At 31.0% G+C, this 16,618-nt stretch overlaps 1 protein-coding gene across 3 annotated transcripts; it reads left to right on the forward strand.

Annotated features, from left to right (window-relative positions):
• The first annotated feature begins 2,607 nt into the window (after positions 1-2,607).
• On the forward strand, positions 2,608-16,236 carry LOC134680805 (protein suppressor of hairy wing-like). 3 transcript variants are annotated; one of them, XM_063540041.1, is made up of 8 exons: positions 2,608-2,681; positions 6,813-8,221; positions 9,485-9,694; positions 10,420-10,550; positions 12,373-12,446; positions 13,213-13,299; positions 14,338-14,420; positions 14,902-16,236. In XM_063540041.1, the coding sequence occupies exons 2-8, from the start codon at positions 6,836-6,838 to the stop codon at positions 15,409-15,411; spliced, it is 2,481 nt and encodes an 826-aa protein (XP_063396111.1). In that variant the 5' UTR covers positions 2,608-2,681; positions 6,813-6,835; the 3' UTR covers positions 15,412-16,236. The 3 variants fall into 3 exon arrangements, with proteins under 3 accessions (XP_063396111.1, XP_063396110.1, XP_063396112.1); XM_063540040.1 differs by having other exon boundaries at positions 2,616-2,795; XM_063540042.1 differs by having other exon boundaries at positions 2,616-2,726.
• Positions 16,237-16,618: the final 382 nt, after the last annotated feature.

The raw sequence follows: 16,618 nt of genomic DNA on the forward strand, positions 1-16,618 counted from the left end.
TACAAGTATTGCCTTTTGGTATTGAATTCGTTTTTCCACATTTAACCAGTGTAAACTTTTAAACAATAAACTGGATGATGTCATTATGTCAGCTTCTACTATAACCCTAGCAGATTTCTTTAATAATTTATTAAGTTTATTTATTCCACTTTCACAACAACTTCCCCATATATTGCAACAATAATCAAATAATGGCAGAATATAAGCATTAAAATAGATAATACGTATATGCATAGGTAAATATTTTCTTATCTTTTGTAATAAGTTGATTCTATTTGATATAGTAATTGACATTTTATCTATTTGCTGATTCCAATTTAAGTTTTTGTCAATAAATAAACCAAGTAGTTTTTCACAATCTACATTTTCTATTTGTTCATTTGAAATATTTATATCTAAACTGTTTCCAGTTAAACAAAGCCTTTGTTTTGAACCAATAATCATTCATTTACACTTTTTGGCATTTAATTTCATACAATTTTGCAAACACCAGTTTTCAATAACATGAATATCATTTTGAAGGTTAGAAGCTATCTGAATTACATCATTACCTCTACAATGTAATGTAGAATCATCTGCATATAAATCTATTAATGAATGTTCTATATTAAGTGGTAAATCAATGATATATAAAATAAATAACAGAGGGCCCAGGATAGAACCTTGTGGTACACCAGTTTTTATGCATTTAGTATTAGACATGACGTTATTGACCTTAACTTGTTGACTTCGTTTAAACAAGTATGACTTAAACCAGTCTAGTGTACTATTTGAAACATTATAATATTCAAGTTTTTTCAATAAAATTATATGATTAACCAGATCAAAAGCTTTCTTTAAATCTAAAAATATAACTCCGTTTATCTCTCCATTATCTATATTTGCTAACCATTCATCTACTTATTTAGTAAGTGCAGTAGTACACGAATGCTTAGGTCTGAAACCTGACTGTGTAGTATTAAGAAGGTCATTGCTATTTAAAAATATATACAAACTATTAGCTATATGTCGTTCTATGATTTTAGAGAGACAAGGCAAAACTGCTATTGGTCTATAATTATCAGGATTACAGGCATCGCCACTTTTAAAAATTGGGCATACTCTTGCAGTTTTAAAAATACTTGGAAATTTACCACATTTGATACTTAGATTAAATATATATGTCAAAGCTGGTGCTATGACATCGCTGCACATACTCAAAATAGTTGGTCCGACATCATCTAAACCAGTTGCTTTCGACTTGTCAAGTTTTTTTAAATACATATTTACATCTAAAATACTCATTTCTGGTATAATGAATTTTTCACTACCCCTTTGTAACTTTGATTTTACAAATTTATTGAGTGTATCAAAATTGGCACCATCATCACTATTACATAATTTGTTATCAACTAAACCTTCAGCAATATTTGTGAAATGCAAATTAAATGTATTTGCTATATCAACATCATTTTGAATTACATTATTTTTATATTCTAAATGCGTGATATTAATTATTATGTATTTTTTTAGGATTAAGACTTTTGACATACTTCCAAATAGTTTTACTATCTTTACAATTTGAAATAGCATTTTGAAAATATTTTTTCCTTGCCTGTTCTACTAAAAATGTAACCTTATTACGCCAAATCTTATAATTATATATATCATTAATTCTGTGAAAATGATCTCTTTGGTGTCTAGCGCTATCTATATCACTGAGAAGTCCACCACTCTGGTAGTTGGATATTTTTTACCCTTTTAATTTTCTTAGGAGCATGTTTCTCTAGAGTGCTTAGAAATAGATTGTACCAATATTTAGCTGCTTCATCAACATCTCCAATCGATTCAATGAGATGAAAAGGAGTATTTGTTAAATTTTCAATAAATTTATTTTTATCAAATTGTTTAAATGATCCATATTCTATGGACAAGTGCTCCATTTTAGATATTTTTGGGTTAAGTTTTCTTGTTACACAAACAGGATAATGATCACTGACAGCATAACTATAGTATAGTTATTATACAAATCCATGAGTTAGAAAAATAATTCCAAATCATATGTCGCAGGAGATTCAAATTCTAATTCACGTAGTTGAGAAAAATTAAATCTTTACTATTTAGCTTACTGAGAAACACAACAAATATTTTTATTGCAATTAATATGAAATTATACATGAAAGTGATTAAAATTTTAGTTGAGAATCATAAGACCATCATAAGTCATGTCGCGAGGGGTCTTAAGTTTACGACAAAAGTTATGACAAATCGTAACTTGGGACACTTTCGAAAACATATCTTACGACTATGACATGTCATAAGACCATCATAAGACATGTTTTAGTCATAAGATACTTTCGAAAACCAGGCCCCAGGATAGTCCAAATAATTATGACGTCTGGCAAGGCTATTTTAATTTTTTTCTGGGACGCCTCCTCGTAGGAAAGCGTCCCAGAAAAAAAATAAAATAGCCGTCCCAGACGTCATAATTATTTGGACTAGCCCCAGGATAATAAATAATTGTAAATTTACTAGTTGTGCGTTGCTTTCTTAAAAACATTATAGTGTATATGTCTTTATTTTTACTGATCCTGTCATGATATAATCTTGACAGAGTCACTTAAATGTGGCCTCACTTCCGGCAAATATCTAACCGAACATTTTCTGTTTTTTGCTGAGTTTATTTTCATATATACTTCTGTGTATGAGTCCGCATAACGATTTAAGTTATAACATAAGGAGCACAGGTTCAACAATTACCCGTTGTCTTTCTCAGACTTGACAAATTATATGCCAACTGCGATTTTTTTTGCTGAGTATGTTCAAAATGTCAGACTAGACTGAAGTACTGAACAAGGCACCATTTTTTTTATATAGATATATATGAACGAAATCATGACAATCGAAATATTTTAATACATTCATTAATTTTGTTTGCCTATCTGTATTAAATCACAAATAGGATAACACTATCGGATCATTTCCCATCACAAACATGACAAAGGACAATTTCAGATTTATCATAAAAAAATTACAAACCTCAGTCATATTCCTAGTCTAGTCCAAATAATTATGACGTCTTGAAGGGCTATTATAATTTTTTTCTTTGACGCCTTACTTCGATATTCCTAGTCCAAATAATTATGACGTCTTGAAAGGCTATTACAATTTTTTTCTTTGACGCCTTACTTCGACGTTGATGTAAGGCGTCAAAGAAAAAAATTATAATAGCCTTTCAAGACGTCATAATTATTTGGACTATCATATTCCATGAATTCTAATACACCTAATTGCTATTTTTTCCGTTCCGTATAAGTTCTAAAATTGTACAACTTTTTCATCCAGTTGAAGCTATCTGGGACCCTGTTGAGTCCAAATAATTATGACGTCTTGAAAGGTTATTATAATTTTTTCTTTGAAGCCTTACTCACTGAGTCGAAGTAAGCATCAAAGAAAAAAATTATAATAGCCTTTCAAGACGTCATTATTATTTGGACTAGGACCCTGTTTAAACAATTATTCTATCCATCTAATAGACCACGAGTTCATCTGTCACCGGAAAAAAAATCGTCAATTATACGCGCCTTTATCACCGTCATTTGTGCATTTAGGGGCGTCGTCACTATCTTCCAATGTTGAGCGAGTGGTTGGAAAACTATAATTCTATATTGTACGAATTATTCGGCATATTGAATTCTCAAAATTGACAATCAACACTGCTGTCATTAGGGAATTGTCAGTAAGTACCTACAGAGCAACCATTATTTCTAGTTTATCCTGCACAAAGACGATCACTAAGACGCTTGATGAACATAAATAGTGCAGGGATACAGGTGAGCCCCTCTATCTGGTAAATGACGTCATAAAGGCGTGCATAATTGACGAGTTTTTGGCGGTGACGGATGAACTCGAAAGTGGTGTATTCACCATGCATGATACTTTTTTTAAAATGAGACTTGTTTTAACTACCGTAAATACTTCAAACAAAATATTTTTTACTTCAATTTTAATTTCTAAAAAAGTGGATCATACTATATCCAAGCTTCTTGGTGATCACTTTCTAAAGTTTTTTCTCCCTCAGCTCACTACTGATGACCTCCATTTTTCGGCCAGTGACCCAAACAGGAAGTTGTATAAATGACTGTTTCTTCCGGAATGGACTAAATAAGGTGTACTTGGTTTAAGAAAATAGAAAAACCCTTTCACATCAATCGGTTTGACAGTCATTTTCAGCAACCATTAGGGTCAAATTTTTGAAATTTAACTGTGGCAAGTCAAGATATTTCTTTTCTTGCATGTCTATTCGTTTTTGATGCGTTTTGTTATTTGGTTTTGCCATGTGATTATGGACTTTCCGTATTGATTTTCCTCTGAGTTCAGTATTTTTGTGATTTTACTTTTTTCTCAGAGTTCTCAAATATTATAATCGTTATCGTTATTTTCAGAGAAAAAATTAACCTGAGCAGTAAGAAAGGAATGGTCTACAATGAATGTAGCTTCCATTTAATATAGAAAAGTTGAATGCATTTTGTGTTTTAAATTAAAGAGTTTATATATTTTGTGTTCCTGCTCAATGGCAGATCCAAGGGACAGTTCTGCAGTTCGGAAGCCCTTTTTTTTTAGTCATCAATGCAATTGAATGGAGACATATCTTATAGTTGGATTCCCCCTTTATGCTAGGTTAATTGGGAACCCCCTTTTTGAAACTGGCTGGAAGAGCCAATGCTGCTGTTAATCTATTATTTTCCATGTAATAACACCATTTAAATCAACAATTGTTGTGTAGATTTCTTACTGTATCTTAAAACAAAACAATGAAGCTGTACATGAGAGAGGGCATCCAAAAGAATTTACTCAACTTAGTTTTTTTTTACAAGTCCTTGTACAGGAACTGTAACATGTCATGCATGTAAAAGAACAAAAAAAATGCAAGAAAGATATTTCTGAAACAAAAATTGATAAAGTATAAACATTTGCACAATAAAAGAAATGTTGTTGTTTCTATTTTTATTTATTTTTTACCTTAAATTATATGTAACTTGTTTACTAAATTTTCTTCCTTGCAGTCCTTAAATAAGTTAAATATGTTGAAAAAATCTGTTGGTCCTTACTTTCTATTGCAAAAATACCGAACTGTTTTAGAATTTAAACAAAGCCCTCACCTTTATACATGTATGTACATTGTAGGTTTAAATAAACATAATCAAAGGAGATGTGGGGTATAAATCATGGTATTTAGATCAATCAGACAAAATAATACTATGACAAAATTTCTCCTTAAATACATGCAATAGAAGACAGATACAATGTATCAGAACATTTTTAAAATCCTCATCAATAATTGATAAAATTGAGAATAGAAATGGGAAATGTTTTACAAGTCATAAAAAATAATATGTCTCCCTACAAAAATGACTGCCAACAGTTCAGACAGTGATAATACATGTACTTGTATAAGTCATTTTTATTTATTTGAAGATTAGATGTTAGTTATTCTATAAATGCTTGTTTGTTGTATAAGTATTTTTTTTAAATTATTTGGTGTTTTCTTTTCAGTGTTTGAATTATCTCCCCTTATCTTCTCCAAGAATTTACTTGCATACATATAGTTATTCTATTTTAAAACCCCTAAAATTCTCAGGTTTTGAGATAAGACTATTTTTTCAACTGATCATGATCATGGTGCCCAAAAATTAAGCTATACAATTTTTAATATTTTGAAGATAACAATTATTTTGTGAACAAATCATGTTGCCCACAATTTGAGCTATAATTATGCAAGCAAATGAATTACTATTTAAGTACATTTAATTAAACACAAATATGAATACACATTCCAACAAAGTAACATGAATATAAACCATGTTCAGTTAATTGACAAAACCTCAAGACAAGTTATTTTGGAAGCCACTGCAGAGATTACATTTTATAATCAATGTTTAGTCCTTGTCATATGGGAGACAACTCCTGATCGATTTATTATATTTTCCCCTATTTTTTCAAACTACATTTATATTTTCTAAGAGTTTCATTCTTCAAAAAGGGAATGCTAAAACTTTGAAGATTAGTTTGAAGTAACAATTAAATCTTCAGATGAAAGAATCTAAACAAATTTTATTTTCATCAGATAACTTTTAAAATAAAATTTGAATTTAGAATTTAAATTTGACCATGCATGTTGACATGTTAAGTTTTCAAGTTTTGAGAGATACGTACGTTAAACCTGCCTGGCACAATTTTTCTGGGGTTTGCTTAAATCTTTTAATTAGAGTTTAACCTTTCATTTCACTATTTCAACAATGATAGTAATTGCATAAACATGTTGATCATGACATTTGTACAAAAAATGCTTGCAAATGTCATAATTTATGTAATTATGAGCAGTATTTTGAAGATTATCATGAATATATATACGGTATACAAATAAATAGATTTTCATTGTTCATATAGTTCAATAAAGACATAAATCTCCAAAGGACAGACAATTGCAATGAGAACTGGATCAGAGCAAATTAGTCCAGAGATATCGAAGAAAAGAAGAAAGTGTGACTTTTTTGCTTGTATACATGTATATAATTATGATAATTATAATGATAAATATATGTATATATAAAAAAAATCTGAATAACTATAAGGTAAATAACTTTACCATTGACGCAATTTACCTGTACCGGTAAATAGGATGTACTTCTACAAATGTACATGTATAAGTATTTATTAACACTGACTGTAGTCATGGTTAAGTATCTAAATGTAAACATGGTTTAATTTTCTCAAATAAGTATTTTTCAGGATTTGACCTAGCTGTAATTTACTCTTTCTGTGTTTTCTAGGATGAAATTGAAAAGGAAGGAGAATGGAAAAAAGAAAGAGGATGTCAAGTAATCATGGTAATGAGTCGAGGTGTGTAGTGTCATCATACAGAGACACAATTATACAATCATTATACCAACTTCAGCGTAAGAATTGTTTTTGTGATGTAGAAATAACAACAAACAGTGGTACAGTTAATGTACATAAAGTCATATTAGCCATATGTGAAAGTCCTGCGCTTCATGAGTCCGTAAATGTGGCAGACAAAGTTTCATTTTTCGGAAAAACAAATATCAACTGCAGCGATTACTCGAAGGAAGTTGTTGAGTCACTTGTTCGTTATTTATATACAGGGGAGATAAACGTGGAAGAAAGGAATGTTAAAGCATTCACCAAGCTCTGTCAATCATTCCAACTGGACAAGGCTGTAGATGCATTTGTTAGTCACATGATACAACAGAACATTTTGAATAGTGCAAGACAAGATGACCACCAGTTGTCTGTTTCCATGGGTACATGTGATAACTTGTCAACATTGTCAGATGCAGCAGATATGGTCTCATCAGGAACATCGCTAGATCTTTCAATGAAATCTAATAAATCTTTCACTACATTGAAAAAATCAGAATGTGAGGAAAAGGAATTGAAAATAGAACATACAGGGAATGAAAAACCATATGATCAAAGTATGCAGGATTCGCCCCCATGTTTTGATGATGATGATGATGAAAATACAGTCGATTTAACGGAATATGATACCTTGATGAAGAATAAAGGACCAAAGCAGCAAGCCATTATAAAAGTGGACAATCAAGAAGGGTTTGACCCTAAAGTTAACATCTCTCAGTCAAAAACAAATACCAAAGGCAGTGTAAATATGTTCTTAATGTCACCAGAGCATAATCCTTATTATGAGGCCCCAGACACACGAACCAAGAGATCAAGGAGAAGAATTTCACAATCAGCAAGTGATGGTGCTACAGATAAACCAACATCCAAACCTAAAAGTAAACCTATAACCAGGTCAAGAAATAAAAGCTCACCAAAAACAGGGTTAAAGGCTAAGAAGAAAACATCAAAAAAGGGAAACTTGAAGATTAAAAGAAAGAAAAGTAAAATTCAGGTTGTGGAACAAGATGAGAATGAACATAATGAAGAAATTAGGGACGATAATGTTACAGAAACAACAGAAGATAATAAGAAACCCAAGAGAAAGCGGGGTGTTGTACATCGCTGGTGCAGGAAATGTGATGTCAGATTCCCAGAGAAAGATTTGCGTAAACATCTGAGAACCAAACATCCCCCATACTCCTGTAAACTGTGTGAATGGACTGGACTTCTAAAAAGAGAGATGGCATTACATATGTATAGTAAACATCAGATGTTAATCATGCCTGATAAATATCCTCTATTACAATGTGACAATGTAGTAAGTATATTGGAACAGGTATACAGTATATATAGATATGGTATGAGTGCCAATGAGACAACTCTCCATCCAAGTCATTAATGTTATATGATAGGTATGGCCTTCAACAATGAGTCTTGGCTTACACTGAACAGTAAGCTATGAAGGGCCCAAAAATAACTAGTGTAAAACCATTCAAACAAGAAAACCAACGGTCTAAAATGGAGAAACGAGAAACACTTACAAACCACATTAACAAACATTCTAATATGACGTCCTTCAAACGCTTTGAGTACACAACCGTGGTAAAATATGAATATATTGGTTGGGATGTTCCGATTGTACTCCCACCTCATATGATTGTTTATGGATGAAGTACACAACGTCATAGAAAGATGACGTAATAATTAAAGCATTTTACGGGAAAATACACGCTTCTGATACCGAAAATCATCACAACAAGGAAACGTAAACAAACGATGCTAAAATGTGGTATAAGCCCTTTTTGATATACATAGAAGTTATATAAGTAAATTATCATTAAAATTAATCCAAATCTATCTAAACATGTTATTGTAAATAGTTTTAGCATGTCACTTATTCTGTTTGCTCCGTTTTTTACTGCCAGTCTAAAAGTGCGTTAATTTATGGGAACAGCAAATGTTTGCCTCCACCTAGAGCGCTTCGATCCAAAAGAATTGTCGTAGTTGTCTTATTAGAATCGAAATAATTCATGGAGGCTTGAATATATCTAGATTTTACCACAGGTTGTCCCTTTATGTCGATATTTTACCCCTCGCTATTGCTCAGGGTAAAATATTTGTCACAAAGAGCCAACCCGTGGTAAAATCACGATATATTCCAGCCCCCATGAATTATTTCTTAAACAACCACAGCATTCACAAAACGAGAGGTTTCTAACAGTTGCAAGCAAATGATTTGTTCTTAAACATACAAGACTGAATTTGTATATACATGTATATATACATGGCATAACATTTTAAATTGGGGACATCATGCAAAATATGTATTTTGTATGCAATGTAATTTTTTCAAAATGTTTTAAATGATATACATGTGTGCTGGTAAGCTTGGTTTTAATTTATGAAAAATCTCCCCAATTTACTTAAGAAAGATTTTGGTTATTCATCAATATGCACAGATTTCAAATTACATTGTAGACATTATTGATTTATGTTTTTTTATGAAACAATATTTTCTTTTAAATTGATTGAAATGGATTGGACAATAAGAGTAATTTGATGCTTACTTTTATTCTTTCAGGGATGTACCTTTAAAACATTGTTTTCCTATGCATTAGACAGACATAAAGAATGCCACAATAGATTAGTGCGGCATCTTTGTGACGTATGTGGATCAAGTTTTGCCACAGCTGGAGGTCTAAAGGAGCACTCATTAAGACATGCTGATGAGAATCCTATATATAAATGTGATATTTGTGATGCTGTGTTTGGATGGAAGTGTAAACTTAAAGTAAGTTAAAGTTGAACCTGCATATAAAGAACAATTCAAGGTACAAAAGGAAAAAAAACTTGAGGGAGGATTTTAACATATATCTTTATTTTTTAGACAGTTGACTAATGATTTGATATAAAGTAAGTTCAAGGGACATAACTCTTAAAAATAATTGGTTCCCTTGTGTCAAACATCTTCATAAACATTTTATTTACTTTAAATGGGCATTAGCCACCACATTTAATCAAAAAGATATATTTAATTTTTTATTCAATCATTAATGAAAGTGCAATAAAAAAAAAGCAGTCAGTTAGGTTCAATTTCATCCCTTTCAAAAGAAAAGAAACAATGCTGGTGAATTATTTGCTTGCAAATGAATAATTTGACCTCATTGAATCCACATCGATATGTATTCATGCATATGTGACCTTCAAATTAAATTTACCCCTTAGCTAGAAATGGGTTACACGTGTATTAAGCTATTCAAAGGGTGAGAATATTAACATTGAAAGTGAAATAAGGATAAACCATTTGGTTGAATTGATGCTATCCACAAAAAATCATTTAACGGCATTTGTCCATTATTCTGTTTTCCTTTACGCTCATTATTCTATTTTCATTTTTTGCCGATATTCCCTTTTTCATTATTATTGAACCCATTATTACTTATTCTATATATAAATCTCATCAAGACCATCATTTATACATATATATTGTAATTATACAATTCCTTTCTATTTCAGAGTCATGAAATGAAGGAGCATGGAACCTATCTATTATGTGAAATCTGTACATACAGGACAAAATACAAGGATAAATTAACCATGCATCTACATCATGAGCATGGACAACCATTACCACCTAATCAGAAAATGTAAGTCTGTGGAAAAAGTTATTCAGGAAATTATGTGATGCCATTTTAATCTCATGCTAAAGAGTAAAAATCCTTTTTTAGCTCACTTGGCCCTTTGGGCCAGGTGAGCTAAAAAAGGATTTATACTTTTCCCATCACTTTGCGTCCAGCGTCCGTCGTCGTCGTCGTTCGGCGTTAGCTTTTACAAAATTCTTCTCCTCTGAAACTACTGGGCCAAATTAAACCAAACTTGGCCACAATCATCATTGGGGTATCTAGTTTAAAAATTGTGTCCGGTGACCCGGCCAACCAACCAAGATGGCCGCCATGGCTAAAAATAGAACATAGGGGTAAAATGCAGTTTTTGGCTTATAACTCAAAAACCAAAGCATTTAGAGCAAATCTGACATGGAGTGAAAATGTTAATTAGGTCAACATCTATCTGCCCTGAAATTTTCAGATGAATCACACAACCTGTTGTTGGGTTGCTGTCCCTGAATCAGTAATTTTAAGGAAATTTGTCTTATTTTGGTTATTACATGTATCTTGAATAATATTATAGATAGAGATAAACTGTAAACAGCATTAATGTTCATCAAAGTAAGATTTACAAATAAGTCAAAATGACCGAAATGGTCAATTGACCCCCTCAGGAGTTATTGTCCTTTATAGTCAATTTTTAACAATTTTCATAAAATTTGTAAATTTTTATTAACATTTTCACTGAAACTACTGGGCTAAGTTCATTATAGATAGAGATAATTGTAAGTAGCAAGACTGTTTAGTAAAGTAATATGTACAAACACATCACCATCACCAAAACACAATTTTGTCATGAATCCATCTGCTTCCTTTGTTTAATATTCAAATAGACCAAGGTGAGCGACACAGGCTCTTTAGAGCCTCTAGTTTTCTGTTGAACTGATATGAGAATAGAGGTAATATTGAATTAAACAGGACTAAATTACAGAAATCGCTTAAATTTGACAATTGTAGTACAGCTCATTTGAAAAAATAATAAAAAAATATTGGTCAATAATGAGTTAAACAAGATATTTTTTTCTGTTGAACTGATATGAGAATAGACATGATAGAGGTAATATTGAAATAAAAAGCAGAACTAAATTACAGAAATCGCTTAAATTTGACAATTGTAGTACAGTTCATTTGAAAAAATAATAAAACATATTTGTCAATAATGAGTTAAACAAGATATTTCAATTTTAATGCCTAAAATTGCACTTTTGCACTAAAGGGAGATAATTTGGAGCTTTTTCAATGATACAAACATTTTTAATGTCATCTAGGGCCAAAACAAATAGTTTTTGTTGGGTTATTTTTGTACCATATATATCATAAAGTTAAAACTAATACATGTAATAGTGTAATAGATAAAATTTGTAATAATTTTTTTTTTTAAATTTCTGATATTGTTTGTGACCTCGAGCCTCCTTTAATCTTTGCAGTTGTCAGGCTTTAACATAGTCAGGTGTACTACTTGTACAAGTTATTTTTATATAATTGAAGAAGTAAATAAAAAATTTACTTATTTTCAAGTAAGAAACTAATTGCACAAAGATTTTCAGCAAAAAAACCTTATAATAAACTTAAATAAATAAACAGCTATACTGTATAAAGTATATACTGGGATGTGGTATGATATAGTCAGTGCCATTGAGAACTCTTCACCAAATAACTTAGATAGAAGTTATACATCACCTTAAAATAGGGCCTTCAACAATAAGTAAAGTTCATACTAAATAGTCAGCAGGTAGTATTCTACATTTCTATGCCAAACTTGTACTATAATTTATGATTGACATGAGTCTATTTCATGTTTCAGACACAGATGTGATCAATGTGACTTTTACTCTATCAACCGTAGTAAACTTAGATTCCATAAAGTTAGACACTCAGGTAATTATGTGAGAAATAACATAAATATTTGAATATGAAACCATTACATTCAACATAATTCAAGTACAGAGGGTCAATGATGTCTGAATGCCCTTACAAAATTTGACAAAGGTCATTATTGTATTTTAGTTATCAATTATTTCATACAATATCCCAAATGCTTATCAACATCCATTCTTCATCTACTTCTTGTTTACCTATTATTTATAATTATATATTTACATCATAAAATTGAGAATGGAAATGGGGAATGTATCAAAGAGACAACAACCTGACCATAGAAAAAACAACAGCAGAAGGTCACCAACAGGTCATCAATGTAACGAGAAATTCCCGCACCCGGAGGCGTCCTTCAGGTGGCCCCTAAACAAATATATACTAGTTCAGTGATAATGAACACCATACTAATTTCCAAATTGTACACAAGAAACTAAAATTAAAATAATACAAGACTAACTAACAAAGACCAGAGGCTCCTATCATGCTTATACAGTACATGTATAAAAGCCCTGTTTGAATTTATTGTTTCATTTTTCTGAGGAATGGCAAATCATAGCCTACTAAACTGTGGTATCAAGCTATTGATATGAGCTTCATGTGAGCATGCTAAACCATTTGATGACGTTATCCAATGAAAATGAACGTTACAAACAATGTTTCACTATAATTTCAAATTCAGTGCTCATCAATCTCTTTTACCAAGTCTTTAAGGGTGGATATCATTATTGGGCAATAGCTTACAAATTTCTCTTGTATATTTCCACAGGAGAAAAGAATCATACGTGTGGACAGTGTGGAAAATCTTATCTGAACCAACATCAGCTAAAAAACCATATCAATAGTACACATGGAGGTAAGATTACTGTGAATTTATTTATTTTCATGGATACCAATTTTTTCGTGGATTGAGGAAAGCTTGCATTTTCGTGGATATTTCATTTCCTGGTTTCAACAAAGTCTGCAGATGAACCTATATAAAAAAAAACATTTATTGAACATTTAAACTCGAAGTTCACCAGTATCAACAAAATCAAAGAAAATTGGTATCAAACAAATAATAAAGAATCCACAGTAAACATAAGCAAATTAATAGATGAGTATATTTACAACTTATATAAACTTTTTCGATGGCCTTGAGAAAATGAGAAAACCCAATAGCATATAGTTGGCTTTGAAAGGCACAGACATGAAAGATTTCAAACAATTTAATTGATAAATTAATGACCTACTTTTTAACAAAACAATTTTCGATAAACAAATGTGACAAACTTGATAATGAAAATTTCATTATTTAACTGAAATATCTCAATTTATATTTTGCGTAATTAAATCAGATCAAATAGATGATATTCAGAAGGGGTATATGAGGGCAAAAAATATTCATAAAAGAAGGTGAATTTTGTGAATTGCTAGTGGCAAAAAGATCTTCTCAATATAGAAATAAGGAAATGAGGTGTTTTCCCAAAAAAAAAATGACCGTTAGCCAATCAAGGTCGTTAAAATCTTCCATTTGTTGTTGTTTGCCAATAAAACAACTATCCACCAAAGGTCAAATGAAGTGAATGTAAGCAATTATAGGTACTGGTTCAGCCTTAAACAATGAGAAAAAATTATACACAGTATGATCGGTTATAAAAGTGTCTGACATGAAAAATACTGTGAAAATACTTGTATTTTTCACATATAACCTTCCTAAACACTGTGTGCCATATCAAAGGAACATAAGGATAGGAAAACAATAAAGGTTATTATGATAACTGGGAACTTGAAAAAAATACCTTTATATAAGAATATTGCATTTTATAAATTTTATAAAAGCTTATCATCAAGGACACTTTTCTATCTACATGAATTAACAAGTCTTATAACAAAAATATTGTTCACATTTCAGCAAGAACATTTGACTGCCATCTATGTTCATATGTGAGCAAGAGAAAATCAGAACTTAACAACCATATTAAGTCCAGACATTCTGTAAGTAATTATGTCATGTATGTAGACCAAGTCTTTTATTTTTCACCAAATTCTAAGAAATATTGAAAATGAATAAGTTGATTAAAGGGAAAACATAACAAGGCTTTAATTGAAAATCATGATAAGGGGTTCTCAATTGCTTTTATATTATACCATTGGAAGAATTATGAAATTATATTGAAAATTGAATTGCAAGAAATATATCTTCCAGGAGTTTGTCAATCAGTGCCATCAACAATTTTTACAAGAGTTTATATACCCCATGGGTAATTACATCATGTACATTGTGAGTAATATCATGCATTTCTTGCAGGATATTTATTTAAAGCCTAAAAGAAACAAACATTTTATCATCTGCCCGTGACCAGATAAAATGTGTGCATCCCCGATGAACAAATAAAAAGTCTGTACTTTTATTGAAGACTGCAGTTTTATTAATTTTGATCTTAAATAATTCTTTATTTGTTATATTTTCCATCAGGAGGACCGTCCATTCACATGCAATCTGTGTGACTATGCATGTAAACTGAGAGGAAACTTACACAAACATATCAGACTGGTACACAAAGTAGATGTCGTAACAAGAAACCAGTTGCATCAAAACATGCTTCAGACAGGGAAAGGCTATATGGACTTACTTCATGCTAGGAAAACAGATGAAATAGTGATTCAAGAAAAAGAAGAAAGTTCAAAACCGCAAGAAAATCCAAAACCATCTACTGAACCTTCTCCTAGACTAATAATAAGTGAAGAACCAAATCAAAATAGCCAATTTCAGCAGGTTCTGGAGCCTCAAATTATAGATGATGGTTCTGTCAGAAGAAATATTGCAATGTTGATAAGAACAAATGAAGGCTTATTGCACAGAAATCCTGAAAATTTCTCTGCTCCGCTAGCTGGTAGTGTTCCTATACCTGGTAATGTGTATCAGCCAGTTAATATGACAAGCAATGGAAGTTTTCAACCTCCGGGTACACAAGGATTTTCGTAGGAAATGGTCCAATTATTCGTTGTTTTGACATTAAACAATCATGTTGCTTCTTCTATTATGTTACAAGTATTCAAATCAACAAAACAGCAACCCTATTACATGAAAAAAAGATGTATATAAAGCGTTAAGCTTTACAAAGTGTACAAAACTTGTAACGGAATTTAACAGATGATATTAAAGATCCTCCATCAACTGAATAATATCTACAACAACAAAAAAACATTATAAAGTCTAAAAATAACCACTTCAAAGAGGTTCTTGATGCCTTACACAGAACCATGTAATTAAATATCGTTAAAAAATAAACTCTTGGACTGGGACAATTTATCAGAAAATACATTGCATTTCACTAACCATCACTGGGACAGCTCAACATAAAATATGCCTTGTGTAGTATGCACTTTTCCTTTCATATCAGATAATATATAACAAAGAGTTATATGAGCTGCGTGGGATAGAAATCAACCTTATGCAAGTACACATTAACATGTACCTGTATACAACTTTGACTGATTTTAGGATCATTCCAAATGGTAAAATACGAAATAAAAGATGACTGTTGGTCTGTTTTATATGGTTCTTATAACAACTCAATTTTCAAACCGTTACAAACTTTTGATAGAGACTTAATTTCATTCCGAGACAGGATAACAGATATATTGATAATGACTTGCATAAGGTCGATTTCTATCCGATGGAGCCCATATATTAATACTGTTGATATTGGTCATGTTGGTAAGAGGTTGTTTAAGTACAGTTGATTTATGCCTCACTCATTTGTTAATTTATGCACAGATATATCATGTTATCATTGTTGAAAATTGTCATATATACGTCTATATATACACATGAATATATATTGTTAAATTGTTATATTTTTTATCATGATTGTTAACATGGTTAATTCATTTGATTTATTGGTATGATTTTTTTGTGAGCTAAAAAATAGTTCTTTAGAGGAAATTTAAAATCATGTTTTTTATACAATTTGATCTCTCATTTGAAAAAAAAGTTATTTTATAAGATCCAGTCTTAAATGACAACTTAATTATGTTAGGTACAGATTGAATTGAATGAAATAATTTTTTCCTTATTTATATACATTTTTACATTATTTCTCATCATAATTTTACATTGATAATCTAGAGAGTCTCAGATCTTGTCAAATAAATTGTAAACACTGAACATACAGATCATGCAGATCAGT

This window comes from Mytilus trossulus, chromosome 8 (assembly GCF_036588685.1).
Source record: "Mytilus trossulus isolate FHL-02 chromosome 8, PNRI_Mtr1.1.1.hap1, whole genome shotgun sequence".
In the NCBI taxonomy this organism is placed as follows: Eukaryota; Metazoa; Mollusca; class Bivalvia; order Mytilida; family Mytilidae; genus Mytilus; species Mytilus trossulus.

Bases quoted from the DNA above. Each gene is read 5' to 3' on its own strand.
- LOC134680805 (XM_063540041.1), top strand. From the start codon at position 6,836: ATGGAAAAAAGAAAGAGGATGTCAAGTAATCATGGTAATGAGTCGAGG. The intron at 9,695-10,419 runs GTAAGTTAAAGT...TTTCTATTTCAG, and splicing joins GATGGAAGTGTAAACTTAAA to AGTCATGAAATGAAGGAGCA. The intron at 13,300-14,337 runs GTAAGATTACTG...TTCACATTTCAG, and splicing joins TATCAATAGTACACATGGAG to CAAGAACATTTGACTGCCAT.